The 27,113-nt window shown below is 40.8% G+C and overlaps 1 protein-coding gene across 2 annotated transcripts in view; it reads right to left on the reverse strand.

Annotated features, from left to right (window-relative positions):
- Positions 1–27,113, reverse strand: part of ADGRL3 (adhesion G protein-coupled receptor L3) — a 394,878-nt gene that overhangs the window by 38,746 nt on the left and 329,019 nt on the right. For both annotated transcript variants that reach the window (XM_044449737.1, XM_044449736.1), the window contains 3 exons: positions 19,974–20,142; positions 11,565–11,690; positions 4,689–4,785 (listed from right to left, as the gene is read on the reverse strand). In XM_044449737.1, the coding sequence (XP_044305672.1) occupies positions 4,689–4,785; positions 11,565–11,690; positions 19,974–20,142 (392 nt within the window). The remainder of the gene's footprint in view (positions 1–4,688; positions 4,786–11,564; positions 11,691–19,973; positions 20,143–27,113) is intronic.

The raw sequence follows: 27,113 nt of genomic DNA on the forward strand, positions 1-27,113 counted from the left end.
TGTAGGTGGTGCTATACTATGGTGAAATGATGCAATGACACAAATAGGACAATATATTTTCTTGTGTATTGTCAACACAATACAGAAACAGTTAGAAACAAACTTCCATTCTCCTCACTCTAAAAAAAGAAAGAAAAAGAAAACCTGGGAAAACGGTTTTTAACAATACAAGCAAAGCTGGAGGGTCATGAGGTCATCTAAGCAACCGACAAAGAACCAGGAGTGAAGAGTGACAGATGCCCAATAAATGTCTTATGTAGGAAAGCTCTTAATGGATTTGTAGAGTTCAGCAAAGCATCTGAAAAACTGTCTGGTTGGCAATTGCACGAAATGCAGTCAAAATGATCATGTGGATGCACAAACTGGGATTTTGTATGGGGTGCCCCATGACTGACTTTGGCTTTGCACTTTGAACATTTAGATACGTATAGATGAAGGGTAGGAGGAATTCTTACCAAAAGTTATGGATGATAGAAGACTGGGAGGGATAAGTAACACCCCAGAAAAGGGGAATGAAATTTAATCTTAGAATGGAAAAAGGTAGTGAAGCTGTCTGAACTGAAATGTATCAGACAAATGCAAAGTTCTGTGTTTAGGCAAATGCATAAATTCAGAAATGGCTTGGCAGTCCATATGTGTGAAAGGAGACTGCAGCTGAATATGAGTGAGCTCTGTGATATAGCTGCAAACATGTGATTTTTGGTTGCATTAATACTATTGTAGCCATGAAAAGTTATTATTAATGAAAAGTAAAGGCTCCACTTCATTGCATTATGCACACCTCACCTGAAGCACTGGGTCCAGTTCAAGGAGCCATCTTTTCAAAACTGGAATTCTGGGCAGCGCCACAAATTGGCTGCTCAGGGTTGGTGGGCAGCCAATCACACAACTGTTGGACATACGCCCTCCTTCTGTGTGGTTGAAGGTGTGTGTATGTGGGGGGCAGGCACATGTACATGCTCTGACATGGTGCAGCTCATCAAGGGTTAAATAACTCATGATGAGTTGCAGTGCCTCAGGGCACTTGGGTTTGCTTTGTTATGCAAATCGGGTGATTCTGAGTAATGCAATAACCTTACAAGAGACCATGTGTGAGGGTTACCATGCATGCTCAGCAGATTCACATGATATGCCAACCCCAGGGGGGTTTGCATATTTGAAATGATAGCTGCATGAGTCCCACACATGCCTGCAGCTTCACTGTGAGCAGAGAACCCACAGTGGGCTGGTGCCCTTTCTCCCTCTCTGGTTCCTCTTCTTCTCTGTCTCCACCTGTCCCACCACATTCTCTGTTCTTCTGCATGGCAGAGGAGATACTGCCCTTCTGAAATTGCACCAACAACCCGTGGGGGTACGGACACAGCTAGCCATCAGGGGTGGGGTGGGACGGGCAGCCTTTTTGGAAAGCACCTTTTTGTTTGCATTTAACTGAATGGAGCAATTGCTCCAGCTGCTGCAATAGCTCAACCTGTCAAAAGAGGGCTGCCGTGGGGGGTGAGGGAGACGCCCGTGGGGTGAAGTGGCCTGTGCCTGAAGGATCTTCCTGCACCTTCCAGTCATTTTGAAACAAATGCTGTATTTATTCCTAATATTTCTATATTGTGGATTATTAGCCCCTCCAAGCTGTTTATATATAAATATTAAAATCATATTTAAAATTTTAATGTTAAAATCACAATAGACAATGGGTGTGTGCTATGGACATTTTTTAAAACACATGGATTACAGGGGAGCATGATTCTGATAGTTTCACAGATGGGGAGAAAAATATCAACTCCCCTTGAGTGCTGTAACCCTCTGCCTCAAACATCACTTCATGGAAATTTGTTTGTTAAAAAATCTTCAATAGGCACCAAGAGCAGATTTGCTTTTATTTTTTTAAAGACTAATTGCTATGACTTATTTCTTAAATCACCCAATTTGTTGATTCTGTTATCTCTTTTTCTTTGATAAATGGTTGGTTTAAGTGCTCTAGGCTGGTGCTAATTCTGCAATTTAAAGGTACCTCACAAGCCTACAGGCTCCAAAGTATTTCTGATCTGGATAGGTGTGGACATACTGAAAACATCCGATGACAAGGGAAACAGGAATCCCACACCTGTCCGCATATACCCTCTGAAGTAATCTCTCCAGACAGCGTTGTCTACCTTGCAATGGAATTGTTTATAGAAAATAGTAGAAGGTACATGATGCAGAGAAAAAAACAGTTCCTAACTATAATATGCAAGACCTTTGTGGACAGAGTTGGCTCAATTCATCCAGTAGAGCAAATCATAACAGAGGCATGTAAAAGGTTTGCTCTTACAGGTGCCCTATGCATAATTTTAGACAGACAGACAGACAGACAGACAATTCTTTTAATCTGTACTTGAGGCCATGCACAGTCTTTCAAGATCGGACCAAAACAACCCTAATGAGAAACAGAACATCAGACCTGAAGAGAGATTCACCTGCATTCAGCATGCTTTTTGTCCATGTGAGCTTTCCTGGCTTTGCTGGTTTTAGCTTCCTTCCTTCCTTCCTTCCTTCCTTCCTTCCTTCCTTCCTTCCTTAAAACATTTCTATGCCGCCCCTTGCCGAAGCCTTTTGCCCTTGGCTGTTGATATTTTTAAACTAGCATATTTTTTCCCTAGCAGGCAGGTGGGCAGGCAGGCAAGACTGTTAAAGCTAGTGGTGTGCCAAACGGGCACATCACAGGGAAAAGTGAACCAACTGGCAGGTGCTAGTAAGGCTGCAATCAATGCCTGGTGGAAGGCAAGACCAAATTAATTAGAGTGAACTGTTGGCTGACACTGAAGTAGAAAACAAGGGCCAGCATGCACAGTGAGGTAGCTGGGCATTTGGCTAGTCCAAAAAACTGTTCTGGTGCATGTTTAGAAGCTTTAAAAAAAAAAAGCACCAAGGCAAGAAATAGCTATTCCAAAATGTTTGTTCTTGTTGCAATATTTTATTCTGGAGAGGAAAGTATCCAAGGTACACAATGCACAGGTACAGAAATCACACATTTTCCTGTGGGGCTGGACAGTCTCGTAAATTGGATGCTATGATCATAGCAAATCATATCCAGCAAATTTTTGAAGACTCATTAAAGGAAGGCACAGAAATTATAAAAAACAACACATTGCTGTCTTTTATATGGAGAATGTGTTCTCCAGAGCTATTTAAATAAATCCCTAGGAAATTCCACATCATGTGTGGGCACTTCCAATTCCTTGCAGTTTATAAGTGTAATCCAAGGAGTCCCTAATCACATTAATCCAGTTAATCTTGTATACATATGTCAACTGTGCAAAGAATGTGGTTATTTAACACTAATTAATACAAGAGAGAATCAGCATTAATTCAATTGTTGTTCAAGATTTTTCAGTTGAGTTAAGAAAGAGGGAGAAGGCATTCGGATTTGGGTAGCTTTCAGGCAAATACATCTCCTGACCTAATTAATTCTGGAGAAGAACTAATTGAGCACCTTGGGGGTTTAAAAATATCACTTCAGCCCTATATTGCCTCCATATTGGCTCAGTGCTTCTCTCACCCACATGCCGTAACTGATGCTCTAGCAGCAGTCAAGCAGTGCTTGAGCATGCTTGGCTCCAGGGACACTCCAGGAAAGAGTTTTTCCAACTCCAGCAAAACAAGTCAGTAGAACTGGAAAACATTTCCCACCATTTCCCATAGCCATAACACTGTGGGTGGTCCTTCCCTCCCTCCATCTCATGATTGCAGCTGTTAGAACAGCAGACAAGGTAGCCAGGCAGGTGGGGAAAGAGGCAGGAAGGCGGCCCATGGAGGAAGGAAAGGGTGTTTTTTCATGCCTTCAGGGTGCAACATGACTTGGAACTGGGCACAGAATGTTGTTTTCCAAACTCTAGTTTATTATTTATTGTATTTATATCCACCTTTTTTCCTTTCAAGGAATTCAAGGCAGCTTATGTCATCCGCCCCCACAACAACCCTGTGAGGTAGATTGGGCTGAGAGTCTGTGACTGGCCCAAACTTACCCAGTGGGCTTCATGGCTGAGCAGGGATCAGTACCCATATCTCGTGAGACCCAGGCCTATACGCTTAACCACTACACCACACTGCTATTCATGATTTTCTAATGTCTAGAAGTTTCATGGTTTTTTTCCCCTAATATTCAGGCCTGGTTGAGGGCATACTCCCTGTCAGAAGTTACTAGTCCATTTTATACAGTAACAGAATTTCCTACAGAAACCTTGTGAACTGAGTGAGTCAGACATCCATTCTGCACATATGGGAAGATGGTTTTGCTCCATATTAAACTGCAGTTTTTCACCTTCAGAAAGTCTTCAAAATTGTTCTTTTCTTAGGACAACAATGCTTAGCAGACTTTTTTTTACTCCATAATTACCCATTTCATTACTAGCAATGAAGCTTGACAACTTTCAGTTCTTGGCATTTAGCAGCTGACTAAAGGAATATTCTGCCCCACTGCCCCTTCCCCCACCCCACTGGAATTGTCTTTCAATTGTCTTTAGAAACAAGAAGCAGCATTTAAAAAAATAATTTTAGTTAATGAAAAGTAGTGCACAATGCTCTCTTGTCTGTTCTGTCGTAACATTTTAATCCAAGGAAACAAGGTACAGCACATTTCAAGGTTGACAAAGCGTTGCTGCTTAGACTCCTTAGTAATTACAAAGGTTATACATATTTGAAAAGCCCATAATTACCTCTGTTAAGTGACGCTGAACTGTTTATATCACCAGTGATGAAGGAGGACTCAGACTGCTTTCGAACAGTGTCATTCCACATCCTGCGAATGCGGCTCTGGAGAAGGACACAAGGAAGGGGCAGAAGGTGAACTTTAAGCAGCACAGCAATGGCATCTTCTTCCCATTATTATGGAAGAGCTTCTGCCAGCTCAGGGGTAAAGCCAGGGGTTCAAGTTTGCAGCCTGAACTCAAGCCCGTGGACAAAGGTTTCTTCAAGTATACTGCAAAACGAATTGCTATAGTCCAGGATCCTACCACCCACAAAAGGAAAAGAAGACAACAGCATCCTATGCATTTGTTTTCAAATCCAGATGCAGATGAGCCAGGGGTCAGACTAGATAGCCCAGGAGACCCCTTCTGACTTGTTCTGTTTCTATGTTTCTATGAGTTTCCTTTTTCCGGAGGATCCAAGCCTATGAGAGGCCCTGCATGGCTTGAATCTGATACAAAGTGCAAATCAGTGAGAAGAGGCACTGGATCAAAAGCTGAATGGGACGTGCACTGAATCCCGGGCAGGGGTGGGGGAGAGTTTGGTCCAAGCCTCTGTTTCCAAAAGCCACGTTTCTCTACTCAAGGAATAGGCAAATTTGTCAGTTTTAGATTTCTTGCTGTTCTATTCTTCCATTCATTCTATTCCACTGATTTCTAATTCTTTTTAAAAGTCTGCACAAACATTTGTACTGATTTTTGTGTGCATTTTCCCTAATATATATCTTTTAATGCACACTTGGTTAGTATACACATTTTTATGAGCAATTCCCTTATATTTATTTCACGAATATATGTGTGTTTCTCTGCACTCTTTTCCCTATTTTATGCAGAGAAGGGCATAAAATACCAAGGGAAGTGTATATGCCAAAGGCAGCTGAATTCTGGTTCACATATTGCTTTCGAAAGTGCTAATTTTGTATCGTGAAATTTCCCAACCACATTTCTACTCTCCTGCTTGCACTCACATAGAGGCAGGATATGATAATCTTCTTTCTGCTGCCTAACTTACCACTCTGGTAGCCATTCTTCACTTTTCATTAGTATTCAGGATGCCAGAAATGTATGCTTTTGTAGATGCTGTCATTTAATGGGAGAACAGTGAACCCATTCTGAGATGGAAGCAAGGCATTTGAACCATGCATCACAAATAACTGGGAAATAAGAATTATCCTACTGGAGCAAACCAAAAGATGCCATCTAGCCTGGCATCTTTTTCGGATATTAACCAGCCAGAGGAAAACAACATTGCGGGTAGGCTAAATTATTTCTTTCCATCTGGCCCAGGCATCTGGCGAATCCAAGGTATACTCCTTCTCACAAAGGATCCGTGTCTGTGTACCTGACTTTCTATAGAATTGTAAAGTATAAAATAAAACAGGTTTAGGAAGGGCAAGTTATGCACTCTCCTTTGTGGGGCACATCATCACTTGGGTAAATGGCAGCCATGTGAATTGGTCATGCATAGGGTGGAGCTGTTTCACCTATGGGGTGAATTGTTGAAAACATACAGAAGGTACGCAGTCTAGGACCTTATGGTTAATAATTTGTTTAGCATGTAGGACATAGTTAGAGACAGAAATGCCTAGACAGATTCCCAATAGCTGAAGTAATAGAGGGGTGAAATTTTAATCCTGCTGGAGAAGGTGGTACCTTTACAAGATGAAAAAAATACAAGCATCTAAAAATTCAAGTTAGCAAAAGTATGCTGAAGAAGCACACACCTCCATGGATCAATTTTCTTTTCAAATTAGAATAAGAGATGGACTGGTCTTAGTTATCATCTCAGACGCTCAACTGTGTTAAAAAAACAAACAAACCACCAGGAATTTTAAAAATCTGGTTTCTGGACCAGCTAAGTTAAAAATAGTTATGATCAGCTGAGGGCAACATTTCATGAAATATATTCATTTTGATACGTGGGAATGTATGTAGAATCAAGAGAAAATCTTTTTTCTGTTAACATGCAAATCTAAGATAAAATTCTTTTGAGTACATGATAAGAAAGAATAGAACACCGTAAGTTACAGGAGATTATAAATTCACGGAATCTTGCATTAAAAGGGAGGAAGCCAATGTAATATGTGCTGTTCTATGTCTTTCTTACGTGTATGAAATCCCGGTAGAATATTAATTGCATCTTTCATTAGGCTTTCATTGCTTTTAATCTTCATGCCTATATTGAATCCAATAAGGCTTACCTCTGAATAGACATACATATGATTGTGGTGCCCCTTACACTAACAATGTATTCTGTAATTATTGAGAATTCATTTTATTTAAAATTGCATTGTGTCTAACCTTAATAATTAAACTAACAGAGTAAAAATGGAAGGACATGCTGTTCAGAAGTGGGCCACTTTTATTATTGGGGAAAATAGGGTTCATGTATCTAGAAACATATTTGGAGGCTAACTGTACGATTTCTTTAATTTAATGCATCAGTAAGATTTGGACAACAACCCTAAAAAACACAAAAGTGTGCATTGGGGTCATTTCAGAATAACTGAAGAGACTCAGTATGTTTAGAATAGCACCTATGGAAATCACAGAACCTGTTAAACTCTGATCTCCCTGAAGCAAAGAAGATATAGCAACAGATGATACAACCCACAATTTGTTGCTAGCTAATGAGCAAGGAGTACAACGTACATTGTAAAATGACAGAAGATTAATCAGAGTAATTCTCCCATTTTGTGATCTACCAAAAAGCAACACCTTAACAACCTTTGCTTCACTCTATGGACCACATGGAGGAAGATATACAAAATAATCAAAGGCAATGGCAAACTCCTGCTTAATGCTGCCGATGCTGTCTGCATGTTCAATGTCCCTTGCATTGCTGCTGTGTGTGTAGGTTGGAGAGAAGCTAGACAGCACACCAAAAGCTGGCGTGGATGCTGCGCATGTGGTTCCACATTCAGATGGTGCCCTTATTCAAGCCATGGGGAAGCCTCGGGAATGCCAGGTATGGGCTGACAGAGTCGCATTCGCATCTGCCACACTGTGCACATGGCCTGACCAGAGCAGTGCAAAAGCTCACTTATGGAGCACACGAGCGGCTGCTACAGGTGTTTCATTAATGGATGACAGTAAAGCTTGCACACTCTGGGATGTCCTCCTGACATAGTGTGACAGCTACACGAGTCTTGGCAAAGACCTAGCCACAGATCAAATTCACATAGATACTCTTTCTATTAAACAGACCTCTGATCAGAAGAAGGGCCCCAATATTTTATCAGAGGTCTGGACAAAGGTATCTCCTCTGTCCTCTGCCTGCCTGGAGCTAGTGACATGTGTGTGCAGAACAAAACCTGCACACAGCAGAACACACTTGTTTCAGAAATGGTTTGAAATGTACTGCTGTCTGTGATGGCGACATGACCTAATTTCCTCTTTAGATGCTGACTCACTTTGTAAATCTTGCGCTTTAACATTTAGGAGTATGGCTATTCTATGTGTTATTTACATTTTATTTACACCATTCTTCCCTGTACCTGCTTTAAGAGATATGGCCATGTCTTCTACTTATGGTGATAACTTCATGAATACAACCTTATTTGTACATCTGTGCATTAAATGGCAGGAAATGTGTTAGCTACCAAACAGGTAACAGACTTGAAAAAAGCCATGTGGCATAGTGCAATGATGCAGAGTCCAAAGTCATGCTTTTCAGGACTTGTGTGCTCTGAGTCCTTGATCTTTCACCTTCTGTGATAGTTGGTGTCTGCTACAAGAGCGGTGCTACAATTTTTTACCTTCATCGTGGTGTACAGTATATTGAAATGGGTTTATTATTTTCAAAGCGTCAACAGCTTTCCTACAGTGTGCCTCAAAAGGTGACCTTCATTTCTGAGGGCAACAACTGTGCACACATGTACAATTGTACACTTGCAGCATGGTGCTTCGCCTTCACTTCCTGACACTGGTAACTCATTTTCCGAAGCACTTTCATGATGTTACGTACTAATACATAAGGCTTTAATGGCATTTCAATGCTTTTATGGGTTTGCTTTGTCACTGCAAATTAGCATTGATTATTCTTAGCTGTTTTTATTTTTATTTTACCTTCAGTTTTAAGTTTGTTTTGGAGTGATTTTTGTTTGCTAACAACAATAAATATAAAAACAATCTTGGTTCTTGAGAAATAAGGCAGGCACACAGCTGAAACAATGAAAAGCAAAAAATGGCTTTGTGCATGATTGTTTAGAATTAAAAATTATTGTTTATATTGACATTTTTATTATTTATTCTGAACTCATCTGCTCCAGTTTTGATGCAGTTATTCAACATTCTTAGCAATTTGTCCAGGTATTTGGTTAACTATTTAAAGTCTGAACTGATGCCTATCTGAGATACAATATCTCATACTGTATTAGCTAAATAGCAATTTCAGTGGTTTCCAAATCTTATTACTTATTTGGGGATACTTATTTGGGAATACTTATTCCCAGAGAGATATCTGAAATGATCATTAATTTGATCATTAACTGATCATTAATTTGAAGAAGCTGGTATACAGATTGGCATATTTAAAGTTGAGTTTGTGGGATCACTTTGGATAAACTTTACAACTTGGACTGTTTATATTATATGTCAGATACCTTTGTCTATAGCTGGCAAATATTTTCTAAAATGCAATGCTTTGGTTTTTAAATTTGGGGCGGGGGGAGGTGCTTTAATACCACTAATATCCTTGAAATGGATACAACCTCTTATTAAAGAAAGTGGCTTTGACTTTCAGAATCTTCCTTTATATAACTAGGTCTGTTTGTTGATCTGTACTATTTTCTTTTCCAATTTATATGTTCCACCTTGTTCAGTTCTGAAATCTGTTTGAATCATGTCTCCAAATGGTTAGCATGAAATTCAGGGTGCATCAAAATGGATGAGGTTCCTTCCATAGTTATGGCTGTTAGACATATTGCATATAGTTTCATGTTTGCTGCGTGGTAGTCCATTTTCTCATGCTAAATTGATTCTATGGGAAAAGCCAGATTTAAAAATAGTTAAGAAAAGTTTTTGTGGTATATTTGGAGCAATTAGTGGGTGCTGTAGTCATTCTCACCTTTGCATACCAAATATACTTTGCCTGCTACAGCTGAATGGCAACACTTGCAATAGCAATGCTTGTTAGAATACAGGTCTGTCCCTGCCATTTTCACAGCTTTAGAGTCCTCCTTGTTAGTGGAAGTGCTCACTGTAGTTAATCAGGTATTTTGACTCCCCATGTTCATAAACACATATCAATTAATAACTATGATACCCAGGGACTTAATAAATAAATGATACACTGGATGGTTCCATTCTGCACATTCAGAGAATTGCTGCTTTAGTGTCTGCATCTGAATCTTCAATGACTCTCAGGTTATGTTTTATTAAATGGCTATAATTATACCTACTAACAATGCAGACGACATTTGTGTCTGCTTTCTATTAATGAAGCTGTAAGCTCCTACATTTTATATGAACTGCCCTTCATAAAACTGTGTCTATGCTTTACTGAATAAAGAGGTAAATCTGACAGTATAAACACATAATGCAACCTGGGACTGCTCTCAAAATTCAAAGAAATAAGGCCAAAGGCAAATTATTCGAGGAAGTGTATGACGCTTCAAGGCTGTTGCAATGAGCATCATGACTGCAGGCAGATTTCAATTCAAGCACAGGGACAGCTGATTAAACATAGGTGGAAAAGGTGGCAAATGCAAGAATTCACCGAAGCACATGATTAAAGCTCACAGACAGGAGGTGGAGAACAGGATGCCTTCCAGCATTTTAGAAGTTAAATAAGTGCATTAATATAATCATACCACCCGCATTTCATAGCAAAGTTCAGGGACTAAATCCCTCCCTTCCCTGCCTCATTATTACATATTAGCACAGACTCTTCTTTACTTGCTGTATGATGTATTAATTTGCTGTGCAATAGCTTGCCCTGCCCTGCTTTAAAATGGAAGTTGGTATTTAAAGATGTAGTGGAAAAGCATCCTTTATAAGGGGATTGGCAGTTGAAAAGTGACCAAAGATGTGAAATGGCATGCTGCACACAGATGAGGGATATACAATTAGAGTAAAAGCTGAGCCCCTGGGGGAACAGGTTTCATAAATGGTTATCAGTTCCATTGATTTGTCTTGCAATTCTATACATGGCTTCATGGCAATTATGTTGAAAAACAAAACAAAACAAGACAGATCACTAATCTACAGTGTTTACAACTTACATTTGGCACAGAGAAAGAAAATGGGGTTTCTGCACCAAGTGTATAACCTGCCACATTCCCGAGGCTTCTGATACCTGATTCTTTTTTCCTTTCTCTGTGTTCAGTATACAAGCACTAGGTAGCACTGTGGTATACTGGAACTGTGCAAATACATGAGGGTTTCATGCTGCTATTAGCAGATACTACCAGACTTTCCTCAAGCTTAAAAAAATCTATTGCAATAGTTGCAGAGAGTGGGAGAAGCCCTGGAGGAAGACTCTGTCAAATAAAGCATCCACAATCTACTTTGAGTGTACAATAGATACCTCATATAGAAAGACTCAAAGCCAGAGGAGAGGACAAAGGTGGAGTGGCATACTGGTTTCCACTTAGCTGTTCTGATCACTGCCAAAATTTCCTGAAACCATTTCTCTATATCATATTGTCATTAATGGTGTGATTTGGCTAGGTTTCCCACCATATCTGCAAGTGGCAACTAATGATATGGAAATAGGGTAGGGGGACACTCAGTGGGGGGAAAGGCATGAAATTACAGTTCCAGTGATCATGACCAAGCAATTAACTATTTGGGCATGGCAACAAACAACTTAGACCCTCTTCGTGCTAAAGTAACGCTCTTTACCTGTGATCCTGTAGAGTATCGTCCAGGAGTTCGTGACCCAGATGTTTTTCCTGAGCCAATGGAGCTCTCTGTACTTTTCCCACTACAGCAATGTGTACGCAGGCATTTCCCATATTCTTTACGTACCTAAGCAATTAAATGATAATATCCATTAGGAGGAAACCCATTCTTCAGCTTTCACAATCTTGTGTGTACAAAGGAGAGAAATTCATTAAGTAATAATTGTTTCTGTATCACATCTGGCAATTTTATACTTTAAGATACACTTAAGTAATTGCTTTTAGGATGATCACTGATAACCTCAGACCTGTCAAGACAAATAAAATTGATGCAGGGAAAAGTTTAATTATACTTATTACTAAAAAATCAATTTCCTTTAAGGCAATTATAACTCTTTGCTTTTTGGCACAGGTGTAAAAAAGAAAATCCTGTCTTGGAGGAGGGTGAATAGGAGAGAAAGAGATACATACAACATTTTCAATTTTTGTTTGCCCTGCTGAAGAGGAACATGAATTATGTATTCTGCTTATTTGCCTTGGATGACACCTGGATGATAGTCTGTGAAGTCACAGATTCTCACAAATTGTGTCCTTTACACAAATGACTAGGAACCACTTAGCAGAATGTCTGAAATGTATTCATCATGATGCTAAAAATTGAAAAAGGATGCCACAGAATGGACTGATTATAATGGTGAACTTAGCCAGATATCTGCTGGGAAGTTAATGTGTATCCTGATGAGCATGATTCTGCACAGTCTGCTATCAAGAAGTCTCATGCAAACAACATTATTTATAACTTACTTTTTTCAAAACCAAACCAGATTTAAAAAAAAAAAATGCGCGCGCGCACACACACACACACACACACACAAATGAACAGGGAGAGTGGCATTGCATTGTGCAAAAACTTGACCTATCAAAGCAGACTGAAGCTGTTGTATGCCCTTAATCATGTTTTGCAACCATGTTCATTTTTTGTTGCTTTCCAACAAATGTTTTAAAAGTAGAAATGGCAAAAAAGCTCCAACTCTACCCTCAGTTTGCACATTTTACTGCTATAGGCTCATTCATTCATTCATTCACTTACTTACTGCACGCATATGCCACACTTCTTAGCAAAGGCTCACATAAACAACAATAAAATTCCAATAAAGCAGTACAATTTAAATGATAAAATAGCAAAAGAATAAGAGAATAAAACAATCAGAGATGAAACAAAAATAAAATTAAACAATTGCCAATAAAACCAGTTAAAACTGTGTTTTAAAATAATAATAAATATTGTCTGGCAGCTAGACATGCAGTGCAGCAGCAGAAACAGCAATATACCAATTATAAAACCACTCACTCACCAAAGTTATTATGAAACAAATTTTATTTATTTATTGATATACCATTCACAGCTCAGGAGCCTTTTGAACAGTTTACAGCTAAAAATGTCTTCATTTGGTGCCTGAAGAAAAGAGTGAAGATACCTGGTGGATTTTTTTTGGTACTGGGGTGCTGCTACAGAGAAGGCCTTTCTTTTGGCCATCTCCCCCCCTCACTTCACTGGGGGAAGGGGCCCAAAGAAGGGCCTCTGATGAAGACCTTAGTGATCAGGCAGGAACAAATGGAGATGGGCTCTCCCTCAGAGAGCCTGGCCCCAAGCTGTTTAGGGTTTTGTATGTTAAAGTCCACACTTTGAATTGGGACCAGATGGCAATGCAACCTGTGAATGTTGGGCTGCACCTGTACAACTCTGATAGCTTTGAGGGAGGGAATATCTCCTTCCTCACACACTTTATTGCCTTTTAGTTCTGGGCTCCCTAACATGGAGCATACAGCATAGTTTACCTCAGCGGCTGATGGTCTCATCAAGCAAAGTGTCCACTGCTGTATGATTTTCCAAAAATGCCCTGAGGCCCCATAACAGGCCTCCGCAGCATTTTTTTTGAGTACCAAATTTGTGGGTGGTGACAGGATCAAAAATGGGAGGGAGGCACTGTGTGAAGCAGGTGGGCATGGTGAGGAGTGAAGGGAGCCCAGTATGTGGTGTGTGGTTTGGTGGGTGCTCTTTCAAGGGCACACGTTTCCCTGAACATCATCAGTTTGTCTTCTGTGAAGTAGATATTTTGCTGTGATTTGTTGGAGGCAAATATCTAATTTGACATTTATGGCTCAAACTTCACTGTTTTCTACAAAATGCATGGGGCAGTGTCGGGTGGGGGAATAGTTGCTGGATCTTCCATGTGGGGGAGTAAAAAAATCTAGCTGTTCTCATTTTATATTTTCCAAAACAAGAATCCAACACCCTATTCGCTTCCACTGTCTTCCCAGGGCAACAGGAGTTTTCACATGACCTGCAAACTCTTCCTTCCACACTATACCTTGAAGATAATCTGTTGTCACCTTCCCCTTCTCCTCCCCACCTGTCTTTTATAGTATCTTGCCTGGGGATCTCAACATGTTGTACTTTTTTTAAAAGGGGGCAACTTTCTGTTTGGCCTAAAAATGGTACTACTGAACATGTGAATCTTCTTATAATCAACACAACATCTTTCTTTCATAGAATTATCGAATAGTAGAGTTGGAAGGGGCCTATAAGGCCATCAAGTCGAAACCCCTGTTCAGTGCAGGACCCAAGTCAAAGCATTCCTGAAAGATGGCTGTCCAACTGCTCCAATGTGGGCGATCCCATGACCTCCCTTAGGTAATTGTTTCCATTATCTCTAATAGTCAGGAAGTTCTTCCTGATGTTCTGCTGGGATCTGACTTCATGTAACTTGTCCTGTAACTGTGGACAAGTGGTACATACTGAGCCCAGACAAATGCACAATCATAGATTCCACCTGAAGCCCCCAGTCCTGCCCTGTCCTTGTATGTAACAATTATTCCAAATGCATGGATGGGTTAGAGAAGACCAGGAAGGTGAAAAAAGACTACTTTTCCTGACAATGGTGTGGAAAAGGGTAACACTTTTGGGAGAAATTAAATATCCAGCCTCAGTCCCCCATTTTCCTGTGCATGAGCACTCCACAGGGCACTCCATCCATCCCATCCATCCATATTGCTGGCAAGAAAGGCAGTATTCCAGGAGAAAAGCCAGAGGGGCCATGTGACCACTGGTTCAAAAAGCAATTTCATCCATTGTGACAGAACCTCAGATATGAGGCACAGGGTAGACACAGATGGCAGAATCATTTACGGATGGAAGAAAACAGAACAATTTGTAATTGGGCAATAATTAGTGGAAACCACTAACTATTTTAATCCATGGAAAAGGCAAACACTTGTCATAAAGAATAACAAAAAGTTCAGCAGAGGGCAAATGCATGTGATGGTATTTGCTTTTTCAAGAAATTCATCAATGAATTCATATAAGGGTACAGTGTCCTCATATAGGGTCTATGGCAGTGGTGGCGAACCTATGGCACGCGTGCCACGACGGGCATGCAGAGCCCTCTATGTCGGCATGTGAGCCAAGTCAACCCAGCAGCCAAGCAGATAACAGTGTACATAGGGACCATGCACATGCTTGGAAAGGAGTAGCGGCACCAGGTGATGACATCATGAGCTGCGACTCATTAGCTGTGACTTGTCCGAGCTTTCGCATGGCTGGTCAGTGCGCTGCCATATATATATATATATATTTGCTTGGACTGGCTGTGAGTTGGTTTTTCTAAACTAAAACCTCAGTATTCAGCTTTTATTGCAGTGTTGGCACTTTGCGATAAATAACTGGGTTTTGGGTTGCAGTTTGGGCACTCAGTCTCTAAAAGGTTCGCCATCACTGGTCTATGGGCTATGCGAATGAGCTCCATGATAGATTGTGTCCCACTCTACTCTGGTCTGAAAGCTGCATCAACTCTGTGAACCAAGTTGATGGTTCACAAGGGGTCTTCACAAGGGGTCTTACCCCTCTTACCAAGGGGTCAAATGTGCATATCAGGACTGAGATTGAGAGAAGTCTGTAGCAAAACAGCTTCTTCCAGTGGTATAGGACTGGGTTTCCCAATGAGTTATGCTCTATTTCCACCTTATGCAATACAGCCCATATTGTTTGTGGGCTGGTGGCAAAGACATTCACCAAGGAAATCCCTCAGTGATAGAAAGCACAGATACTACCCAGGCACTTGTGTCCAGCCATAGGGGCACCAAGTTCTTCTGTTTGGCACATCCACCAAAAAATTGCTGTCACCTTGGATAAGACACATCACTCCCAAAAATAAAGCACTGGGTATATTGTGAGAATTTGCCTTGCCTGTTCACATATAACTGTGCACACACACACACACACACGTATAGTATAACAGGACCAAGTTGTCTCTAACCCATGGACTACTCTGTCATGAATGTAATTGTAGAAGACATGAAATACCTTGGACATGGCTAACAAGTCTAGCATGTTGATAGTTCCCTTCCTACAGGAGACTAGGCAGCATCCCGTGAAGTCTCTCCAGTTGCTTCCCCACTTTTGCCAGAGATGGAGAGTGAGGAGTAATGGATTCCTTGAAGCCAGTTATGAGAGTTTGTTTGCTACTTCAGCAACCTGGTAACCTTGGTAAGTTACAGCAACAACTGTGCATGGGCACCCAGAAGGCTGGAGAAATTCTGAATAAATCAGTGCTGTATTAGCTTCATGTTCAGTTGTGCAAGCATGACTGCTGTGATGGGCTCTGAACATGATGAGCCATGAAAGGCTGTGCATCAGAAACACCAGCAAAACAAACAGCTGGTCGAAGGCTGTAGCTCTGTCCTTGCTCAAAGGCTGGCCACCAGTCGAGTCCAGAGCTGCCCAGATCAATTGGAGCCTGAAGGTAGGTACTAGACACAGAGATCAAGTTCTCTCAAGGGAAAATGCAGTGGGTTGCAAGAAGGGGTTGGCAAAATGTTGTGACTAGTCCTAGCTGTTGCTGATGTATGGGAAGGTGTTGATACTACAAAGATGGGGATGTTTGCTGATGACAGACATGTTGTGAAGACCTCTGGGCCCATGGCAAGGCCAAATAGCAGAGCCCCTGACCTAAACGCTGCAATTCCCAAAGGCAAAGTGGGGGAAAAATGGTAGCATTGTGGCCAGATACTGATGTAAAAATATGTACTAGATTTGTAGGCGTGAAACACTCTTCTTGATGGAACAAGGCAATGAACTTGGCAAAGGTCTCATTTTGATCTTCCTGCGCCTGATGAAGGTGATCAGATCCCAAAGTACCTTAATTGAATAGAGACCACTTATTTTATAGAAACAGTAAAATACCTTGGGTAGAACTATCTTGCTTCAGACTGGGTGGGCTCAGACTCATCCCTCCCTTTGGAGGAATGCTGATACTGACAGGTCTGGGAGAAGAGAGCCGAACTCTGTCATGTATCCAACCCAGCAAATGAGCACTCAGTAGTCATAGCTGCAAACTCCAGAGGAAAACCTCAAGGGCATGTGCGAAGCAATCCTTCTTACAATTGGGTGATGATGGCTGAGCAGTCAAAGGTGATGTTTCAAAGAACACAAATTCTTGCATTGGATGGGGAACCTGGGCTTTTTCCTAGGAGGTGAATCTGACTGATGAGATCCCTGAAATGAAGGAGACCTGGATGTTGTTCAGCCTGAGGGGGATTTCTGTCAATGACAGGACTGACTGGGGTTGTTTTCTGGCTGGTGACACCTGCATAACACATAGTTTCTGCTCCAGGTCCAGAATATCATCAATGGACTGTCTATTGCAGTCAACAGGGAAGGATGACACCATACAAATACTTAATTATAAAACAAACAAAAATTCATACATATCATCAATTCAAACAAACAGCTATACAAAATAAATGAGCTAGGTTATCCTCAAAACAGCATCCATAATGAAGTGACTAATTGCTTTGTGTAGGCACTAAGCAGGCTGATGCCAGGCCTGGTATGGAGGCAGCAAGTCCAGCTACAATATGTGGGGTTGTCTTTGAAAATGGTCCAAAAAACTGCAGCTGGTCCAAAATAGGGCAGGGAGATTGTTGACAGGTTAACAATGTGTTCCTGTTATGTAGTTCTTTGTCACACTGGTTGCCAGCACGTGTCTGGGCCTGCTTCCAAGCATTGGTCTTAACATTCAAAATCCTAAATGGCTTGGACTCAAGTTACCTGAAGGATACTTGTACAGACCCAAAGATGCCTGCCCTTCTCTGGGAGCGCCCCCGAAAGAGGGAGCTGGGAGGCTACCAAGAAAGGGCCTTCTCTGCCATGGCACTCCGGTTGCATAATGAGTTCCCCAGGGGGCTGCGTGGTGCCTGGGCTGTGCTTTTTCTTCCTATTTTCTCTCTCCTAGGCAGCTTAGTCTTTCAGTTTTCTGTTATTTTAATCTCATTATTGTATTTTTAATCTTTGCATTGCTGCACTTTGGCTCTTACTTTTGTTTTATATTATTTGCTTATTTTAATTTTCTACATTGTATCTTATGCTGTTTTTTGTGGTAAACTGCCCAGACATCTCAGGCTGTTGGATGGTATAGAAATGTAATAACGACAATAAAATAAAGGAAAGTAAAATAGACATGCCACAATCTGTGGTATCCAGAGTCCTCAGGTAGGCCACTTCATTTCTCCCAGTTTGCCACACAGAGGCCTGATAGTGCTTGTGCACATTCAAATTGCTTTCCCTAAACCACAGGAGGCAAAAGGTCCACTGCCCCCTAAAAGGGGCAGGACAAGCCCCTTTGAGGCCACTGATGTCTGGAGAAAATATTGTAAGAAAAATGCACTCTGAAAGCAGGAGGGAAAATGGAGAGGAGAGAATCCACCAAACATCAAGAATGAATGCAACAAGGCCAGAAGGAACAAAATAATGAAAGAAGAAAATAGTGCCTGTTTACTCTAGCACTAAGCATCTAAACAAAGGCCTAGCTATTTGCAGTGTGGCAGTGAGAAAGGAACCAAGTAGGGAGGTAGTAGCTGTCAGTGCCCGCATGTGTGGCTGGAGTTGCAGTGCAGAGGGCATGTGCCAAAATTCCAGCCCGGCTCTGGAAACTTCCTGAAAGAGGCCCTGCATCTCAGAACTAGAAATGTGAAGACTTTGGGGGTAGGGGAGGGAAAAACCCAGGAATCTTCCCACAACAAACATTTTTGAATGGCGTTTTTCCAGGCCTTCGCATTGCTACAGGGACCCATCGGTGGTGCTGCAAGAGATCACAAAGAAGAATTCTCTCTTTCCCTCACCCCACCCTCTGCCTGCCATAGGGCTATGGCTGGAATCTGGGCACCAGCAATACTGTCAAGCATAATTCTCCTGGTTCTAAAAGATGCCACTGTGTTTGAAGATAGGCAGAAAAAGTGAGAAAGGCAGGATTTAAATTATTTTTCAACTTTTAGCTTAATTCTAGCCAGAGAAGAATGTGGGGGCTCTAACATTCACTTTATGTGTATAGAAATAAAGAATCAAATCCTGTATCTTGCCAAAGGCTCCTTCATCTGGAATTTCCTCAGGCAATGTATCTAATTATTCCTTAGCCATCTTTTAAGATCATAATCTTCCAATATAAAGCAGCAACATTCAACATCAAATTATAAAAATTCTGTAACATATAAAATTCTTAAATTCTAACATTTTTAAAACTAGGCATTAAAAATAAAATTTCTCATTTCTAATAGTAAAGCCTCCTTTCAGTTAAAAGTCAAAGGAGAAAAAAAGCTTTAAAACTTAAAAAAATAGACACAGATGGAAACAGCTACATCTCTCTTTGGAGGACATTCTGTAGGGTCAAGGTCATCACCGAGAAGTGCTTGTCAACTTTAGTGGCAGTTTCCTCCTTAACCTGCCATATTTATACTTTAAAAATATACATTTAAATAAGTATTTCTCAATGTTTATTCTCCCAAAGTATATATTAACATAAGTTTAAATGTTCGTTTTGATACATTTTCTTGAACCAAGAATGGCATCGGGAAAAATTTGAACGTGCAAATGCCTCTGGACAGGTAAGTTCCACTCTGCACACCGATTCGGATGGTGTAGATGGTGCCAGTTTGTATCAGAATCCACAATGGCTAAATACGTCAAGTAGCTTTAGCAGGATGCCCAGTAGGACCACCTTTACCCCCTCAAAACAGTGAATTGCTACCATATCAGCACCACCCCATAAATAAGTCCAGATCAACTAAATGACAAAATCCAGGAAAATTTTCAGAGGGAGGAATTTGACGTAACCACAACTCAGATTTCCATACACCAGATGCCAATATTCTGTACTGAAGGATACCCATTCATTTTTCACCATTGGTTCGGATATACTTGCCATCATTTTAATGTTTATGTGAACACCTTGCTGTGACAACACAAAAGGCAAGGCACTGTCAGTAAAGTTCTGGTAGAGTTGCTGGGCAACAAAATTTCCATTCTGATTTTCCCAGAATGAAGAGGAAGAGGAGGAGGAGGAGGAAGAATGCTTACCTTTTTCTGGAGGACACAATGGAAAACGAATATAAACATTCCCTGAAGAGAATTGAAAATGGTGAAGAGGTAAGCCATGATGACTGTGCTTTCATTAATATACATAAGCCCAAAGGCCCAGGTCAGTCCTAACAGGCAGAGAAGAGCTATTGCACCTATGACCCATGACCTGTGGAAAAAGAGAGAGAAGAAATAGAAAGGAAAAAGGTGTCTTTGATTCCTAGAGAAAACAATTTGATGCACACAATAACCACATCATGCATTATCTGAAGTATTTGTGAGAAATATGTCTTGAATTCAATGCAGTTATTACCACATGTATAACTTGGAGAAAAATACAGTTATGAAAATGTTATGAACATGAAAATGTCTCTTTGGCAAAGCAGATTTGTAGCAAATGTTTTTGAACAGTAGCAGTGTGAATGTAATGGAATGCGTAGATGCAGCAGAGCAGAGGAAAATGGACAGTATTTTAGATTTGCCTCCCTTCCTTATATACCCATTGGCTTAAGCACATTATTACAAGAATTCCTCCTATTGAAAAGTATGGAAGTGGCTTAAAGAGCATGCTAGTGCTCTTGTGTAGCACATGCAACTTACAAACAGGCTGTGGAGCAGAATTCTCTGCAGAATGATACCATCAGCTGTCTAATTGTAAACAGTTTCAGCATTTGACTTGGCTCCCCAATTTTTGTAAATTAAAATCTCAAATGAATTACAAATTAAACCCACCAAAATACCATGGGGGGCAGCTTTCCTCATTTTTTGGTGTGATTGCTTTCCCTTGACCTTTTTAGTAGAAATTTCAAGATGTTGCAATTATTAAACTATCAGGAATGAAATGTGATGCTGCCCATGTAGCTGAAGAAGTCTCAGGAATATCTAGCCAGATACTAGAAAATGCAGGAAGAAAGAATAAATATGGCCCCAAAGGAATGGGGTAAAGAATACAGAGTGCTTGTCTCTAGAAAACGCCAAGAGGGCAGATCCAAGGTGCTACACAACAGCCAGCCTGAAAAGATTTCAAGCAACTGAGGGCTAACCTAAACAGCATATAAGGATGCATTAATATCATCCTAACTCTCCCTTTGAAGCAAACAGAACCACACTGAAGGGGTAAACAAGGTCAGAGAAGTGGTGATGGTGGAAAAAATAACCAATAGCCCTGGTAAAATTGACCATTTGCAGATACCACAACTGGTTTTGGTAATTTCAGAGTGCAGGTGGGTCTGCTTCAGTCTAGGAGCACACATGAAGGAACCTCAGTGATCATGCATAATATTTCCCATCAAAGAAGCTAACATGGGGCTTTGGGGGCTGAACTCTTACAATTAAGGAGATTAGGGTGATCTTAACAGCAGCCAAGAACAAATCATACCAGGTCGATAACTGTCTGTGTTGGCAAGGGAATTCACTGGATTTAATACTTATGAAGCAAAAAGCCGTTTTATGCAGTCCCACTTGATACATTCCTAAGAAACCTTCAGAACTGTAGACAAGAAGTGAGTACAAATGTGTAAAAAACTGCATTCATTGAGTAACAATTAATGGATCGACATCCAATTAGAAAACGGTCTTATGTGGGTTTTATGCAAGATTCAGCAGACCTGGTTCAATTCAACAGCTTCACTGAAGCTAGAAAAGTTAGGATGAAAAGCAACTAGAATCTTTGCAGCAGCAAAGCTATTTTAAAGGCCGCATAGCTAAGAACAGTAATAATTTTTAAAGGCAGTGCAGAGAGGGATTCAAGTACAAGAACTAGCAGCTAAAAAGTGGTCATAAACAAATGTGGATTGAAAATGATTATGTAGGAAACTAAGAATAACAACAACTCTAAAGCACTTAAAATATACGATGCTACTACACAAAACTAAAATAGAAGAGAATCTCATTTTCTGTTCAGAGGCATATGATCCAACTATCAGGAGATTATCAGAGTCGAGATGTTCAAGAACAGTTTTCCTGGAATACTTGTGGGAAATAAAAATCTTAAATAGAAAACTCAAGGAAGGCTATACCTCTGAGTTATTGTTAATATTACTTTGGTGCCTCGGTTGTGATCACTGAGGCCAGAAGAGATTCCCCCATCTTATCAACTGCATCATGAGGGTTGACTACAGCTAGCAAGGCATATATGTGGCTGCAGTAAATCTTACATGAAGATTAAAGAGTTCACTTCCAATGTGTGGAGGGAGGGCACAATCTCAAGCCATGCTTATGGAACAACCTTTTGCACAAAGCTTGTGGACAGGTATCATGACCCTACTTGCTGGCCTGCTTGCCTTCCTGTTGCAACAAGCTCCTTTTCTGGAATCATTTTTACTACACTGTATCTTAAGTTCTCTGTGGCTTATTAATATTATGGTTGGATGTGTATCTGACATCCAGATGTGCATGTTAGAGGAAGAACAAGAAGGATAAGACATGACTGTATTTAATCAGTGACTGAGATAGTTCAACAGCATGTGATTCAAAACAGGAAAAGAATGTAAACTTTCTAGGGAATAAGCTTGTACATTAGAAATCTAGAATTAAATTTTGTGAGATAAATGCAAAAGTCACATAAGAAATGAAAAAAATGAGCTGGTATTACTTATAACTGGCTACATAATATCATTCTAGAAAATAATTTAGGAGGAACATGAGTCAGCAGTATAGCACTGCGACATTAAATAGTAATATCATTTGAATTTTCTATTAACAGAACTATGATAGTCAAAAGCAGCGAGGTGTTTCCATCACTCTGATTAGCATGAACACCACCGTATTGAGAATATTGCTCTGAGGGCAATAGTTCAAGAAGGCTGGCGACAGATTGTGGGCAAAGGATTAGACTTGATCTTTAAGAATGCCAACAATCGAGATGATTAATGAGGCAAAGGAAGAGTAAAAGAACTGGTCAAACTGAACAAAAATTTAAAAGTTTTAGCTGGTTCACAGGATCAGTTTTAACTGAAACATTCCTTTAATGATTCTGCAGTTACACAGACACTAGGCTATATCTGTCAGTTATGTGCCACACAAGATGTTTCGACAAGTCCTGTTTTTATTATATTTGTACAGTTGATGACCAATGGGAAGCATGTTTGCTATACCTCCCTGATCAACTTTGAGTTCCAAGTCTGGTTCATCCAATACAAAATAAGCCACCCTCTCTTCTGCCTCCCATAGCTCAGCCCTGTGTTTGCTCCAAGTAGAACTGGCAACTATTTACCAGTGTAAGATTTTGGTGAGGGGCCTGGAATAAGTCTTTCCAGTAGCAGAGAGAAATTCCCACTGATGGAGAAGGAGACCTGCCACATCCAATATCCCCTCAACTGCCCTCCCTAGGAGCATAGGATTGTCGCTAACAATCTAATGGCTCAATAGGCATGAGTAACGTAATGCCTATCCTTTCTTAAGTCATGGGGATGATATCACTACTGCAACCCGTTTTCTACTGGGCTATGTCCCCATAGTTTAAACGCTGGGGGTGTTACTGCTTTATAAATTGCAGAGTATACAATTGGCTTCTTAAGGAATTTTTTTCTGTCATGACATTAAATCCATTCCCAAGGTGGGATGAATTCTTTACACATTTGGAAAGGAAATCATTATTAAACATGTAATGAACTAGAAACATTACAGAATATCTTTCCTCAATACTGTGGTGTGTGTGTGTGAGCTAGTAAAAGGGGCACATTTTCCGAGCAGCCCTGTGTTCCTTGGGATGGAGAAAGATAACAGGAGATCCACCAACAGAAACTTCACCAGTGGCTTCCTGTCCAAAGCTGGAACTCCTACCTCATGGAAAGGAGAAGTGCTCAGCTCCCAACATTAATATGGAGGAGGGGAATTGAACTGCCCTGTAAAGTTACAATTTTTCTTTCCATTGAGCGAAAAGAAAAACGGTTTCCTGTTCACTTCTGTCTTGCTAGCAAGAGCCTGGGAAAGCAAAGGGTAGATTGAAGACTCTGGTGCCAGACTGCTCTATCAGCAAGCTTAAGATTCCTCTCCTTTTCACTAAAATTGGGCAACAATGAAAAATCATCATGATTTTGATGGAATAGCAGCCTCAGTCTAAAACAGACAAAGTCCTCAGGGATTGTAAGCACATTGCGTCACCACTTGTGGTTCATTCAGTTTCATCCTTGGCATCCTCTACCCTGGGATGAATCATACAGTTGTTCTCCTGCAAAGTTCCCTTGAATTTTGAGAAGGTTGTGGTCTGGAGAAAGGTAGTCAAAGCTGCTGTAGAAAGCATGTTATGTTTGGGTTTTTAAAGTGCTGTGTGTGTCTGGATCAGTGTCCAAACCTTCTGACTGTACTGTAAAGGCATTATTTTACTATGAATGCTGATCCAGTGATTTGTAGGCGCTCCAGTATGTGTTAAGGTCTCATGGCTGCCGGTTTCAATTTAAACTTCAGTGCTACGTGGAGATCCTTGGGGGCAACTGGATGTGCAAGTGAAAGGAAGCCTTTCTTTGGAACAATTTAGACAGTCTGGCAGGACATATGGCAATTCTCACATGCACATGGACTGCACTGTAGATGAGTCTTATTTTTCCCCACAGCACTCCCTGCACTGTGAAAGATTTTCCATGTGAAGCAGAGCAGCCTTCTGCTGTCAAAATAATGTCTAAATGCCAGATGTTTGTGGGCCAAATGCTTGATTGTCCACAGACTTTTGGGATCTCCAGTGCTCCCATGCAGTTCTCCAGCGTGTAGGCTTTCCTATAGATTTTAATAGAGAGAACAGAGCTGCACATATGAAGGAAAATGACCCTGCATTCGCCCTACAATCAAAGTGCCTCTGAGCCTCCAAGTACTGGGGTGCATTTCTTCAAAAATCAGCATGAAACGATGTTGCAACTATATCTGATATGATATACAAGTGGCTTTTCATACTTTAAGTATTCCACTCCCACAAAGAAGTTACCATTTCATTTAAAGTTGGAGTTGGTATCATATTACTGCTAGCTTGTCACAGAGAAACATCTCTGGGGTTTGGATTGCTTTTGTTGCCCAAATAAGACTGGCGAACAAGTGAAAGCATTCTTAAATAGATAACCTACCACAATCTTATGAAAAGGTAAGGAATGACAGAGATGAAAATGAGACAAAATAAATGAACACAAATGACTCTTCACCAGAAGAACAAACTGAAAGTTCACTATAAAGTATGGACACTTGCATTACTTATGCTCCTGATCCAGTGTTTTCCCTGCAGGATATATGGTACATTGTTATTCAAGGCCTATAATTGGTGCTTTGTTGCTTTTGCTAACTTTTAGTAATTCTATGCAGACTTGTGCTATTCCAAGGCTTCATTTTTAATGCCAGGTGCAAAATATTTAAGTATTGCCATGCAATCATTGGCTGGTTAGAACTATAGATAATGTAACATTTGCCATGTGTTGCCCATAATTGTCAGTTCAGGACTTTTCTTTTAAAGTATCAGTTAAAACAATGAGCAGCAGCACTCCTGAATTCCTTTGAAGAGATCCTCTTGAATGATACTAACCGTTCCAAGGCAAAATCGCCCCTCCAAACTTGCATTCAGCATGCACTGACGCACAGTCATAACACACCAGCAAGCAGCTGTGGAGGTGTCCCAAGTCTGTACTACAGTAGATCACAAGAGCATCCAGGTGACAGCCAGCCAATCAAGAAACACGAAGCACAGAAATTGTAGGCCTTACGGTTTTCTGCACAGTTTGCTCTTCTGCCTCTCTCAAATGTGAATGACAGAAGCTGTAAATGGTTTTTAAATACTGATCTGACAGCCAGTGCATGGGACCACACTGATAAATGGAATTTATCAGTCATTCAGGTCATTCTTACTTGATGAAGGGTCTGTTATCCTCAAAGCTGAAGAATGCATAGACATAAAGACAAGAATGTCAACATTAGAATATAATGATAAAAAGTTACCATGTAGGTAAGCAATTAATCAAGCTTATCCCCAGTTCAAGTAACAGAAGGCTAGTACTACATTTAACTGAACGTGTACATGCACACACACTCACACTCACTCAGTCACAGACACTCCCTCCACACAGAATGTGAACATATCTGAGAGAAGGCCACTGTCCTGTCAGAGAGAAGGCCCTAGCCCAGCTTTCTCCCTGATGTGCTATTTCTCTGTCTAGAAGGATTTCTTTTTCCCAGGGGGAAGCATTCCATCTTCGGAGCCCCACTGGCAACCTGAAAAAGCACAGCCCTGGTAAAGAGCACTGAGAAGCAGCCCTTTACAAATCACCCAAGCCATGTGCAGCAGGTGGATTTGCCCAGGGACAGCAATGGTGCCCATCTCCTTTCTGGGAGGAGCCACTCACATTTCCACATTCTTGTTGGCTTACACAGTGAGAAGGAATTTTGAAATCTGCTCCTGCTGAAGACATTACAGCAAGCCATGGCATTCTTTACCCACTAGAACAAAACACTCCCAATTTTTGTTTTATTGTCAGCTTTTAGCAATAACAATTCCTTTTTCCCCCTCCATACATGAGTCAGCCTCCATTAACATGTTTTATAGATAATGGCACTGGAATCTTCTCAAGATCCTCTGTTGATGAGCAGGAGGGGTAACCACAAAATCGACTTTACTGGTACGATAAAATATATATTTCAGCTATTTTTGTTTATAAGCAGTCCTTTATCTTTTATCGTGATGAATAATCAATTTGATCAGCATCCCAGAAAAGGATGCATGAACTGCAATGTGAGCACAGCCACCTAAGCCTTACTTTCACATCCTAGAAATAACATGAAATTTCTGCCTAAGCATTGTTGTTAACGTAATGGAGATTACGCTATGTCTCCAACCCCCATTTCCCTTCATGTATCTATGACTGCTAACCCTGTGAATGCTTTCAGCAGCTGTCTTGGAGCATGACTCTGCATTACAATCATACATGAAAAACGGTAAGGCTTCGATTGTTGAGAATGGAAAGCTTCGGGTTGCCTTGCCTTGAGTCGGGCTGTGATGATCAGTGAGTCACCTTGTTATCCCACTCAGATCATTCCCCTAGTAACTGAGACACTGGGCAGCTCTGGTGGCTAAGATAACAAGAGATAAAAGGCCTCTTGGCCAGCAGCACCTCCACTGCATTGCTGAAGTAGGCTATAGCTAGGCTGTGAGGCAGGGTCAAGCAATGG

The sequence above is a fragment of the Varanus komodoensis genome, unplaced genomic scaffold (assembly GCF_004798865.1).
Source record: "Varanus komodoensis strain SLA01 unplaced genomic scaffold, ASM479886v1 scaffold60, whole genome shotgun sequence".
NCBI lineage: Eukaryota > Metazoa > Chordata > Lepidosauria > Squamata > Varanidae > Varanus > Varanus komodoensis.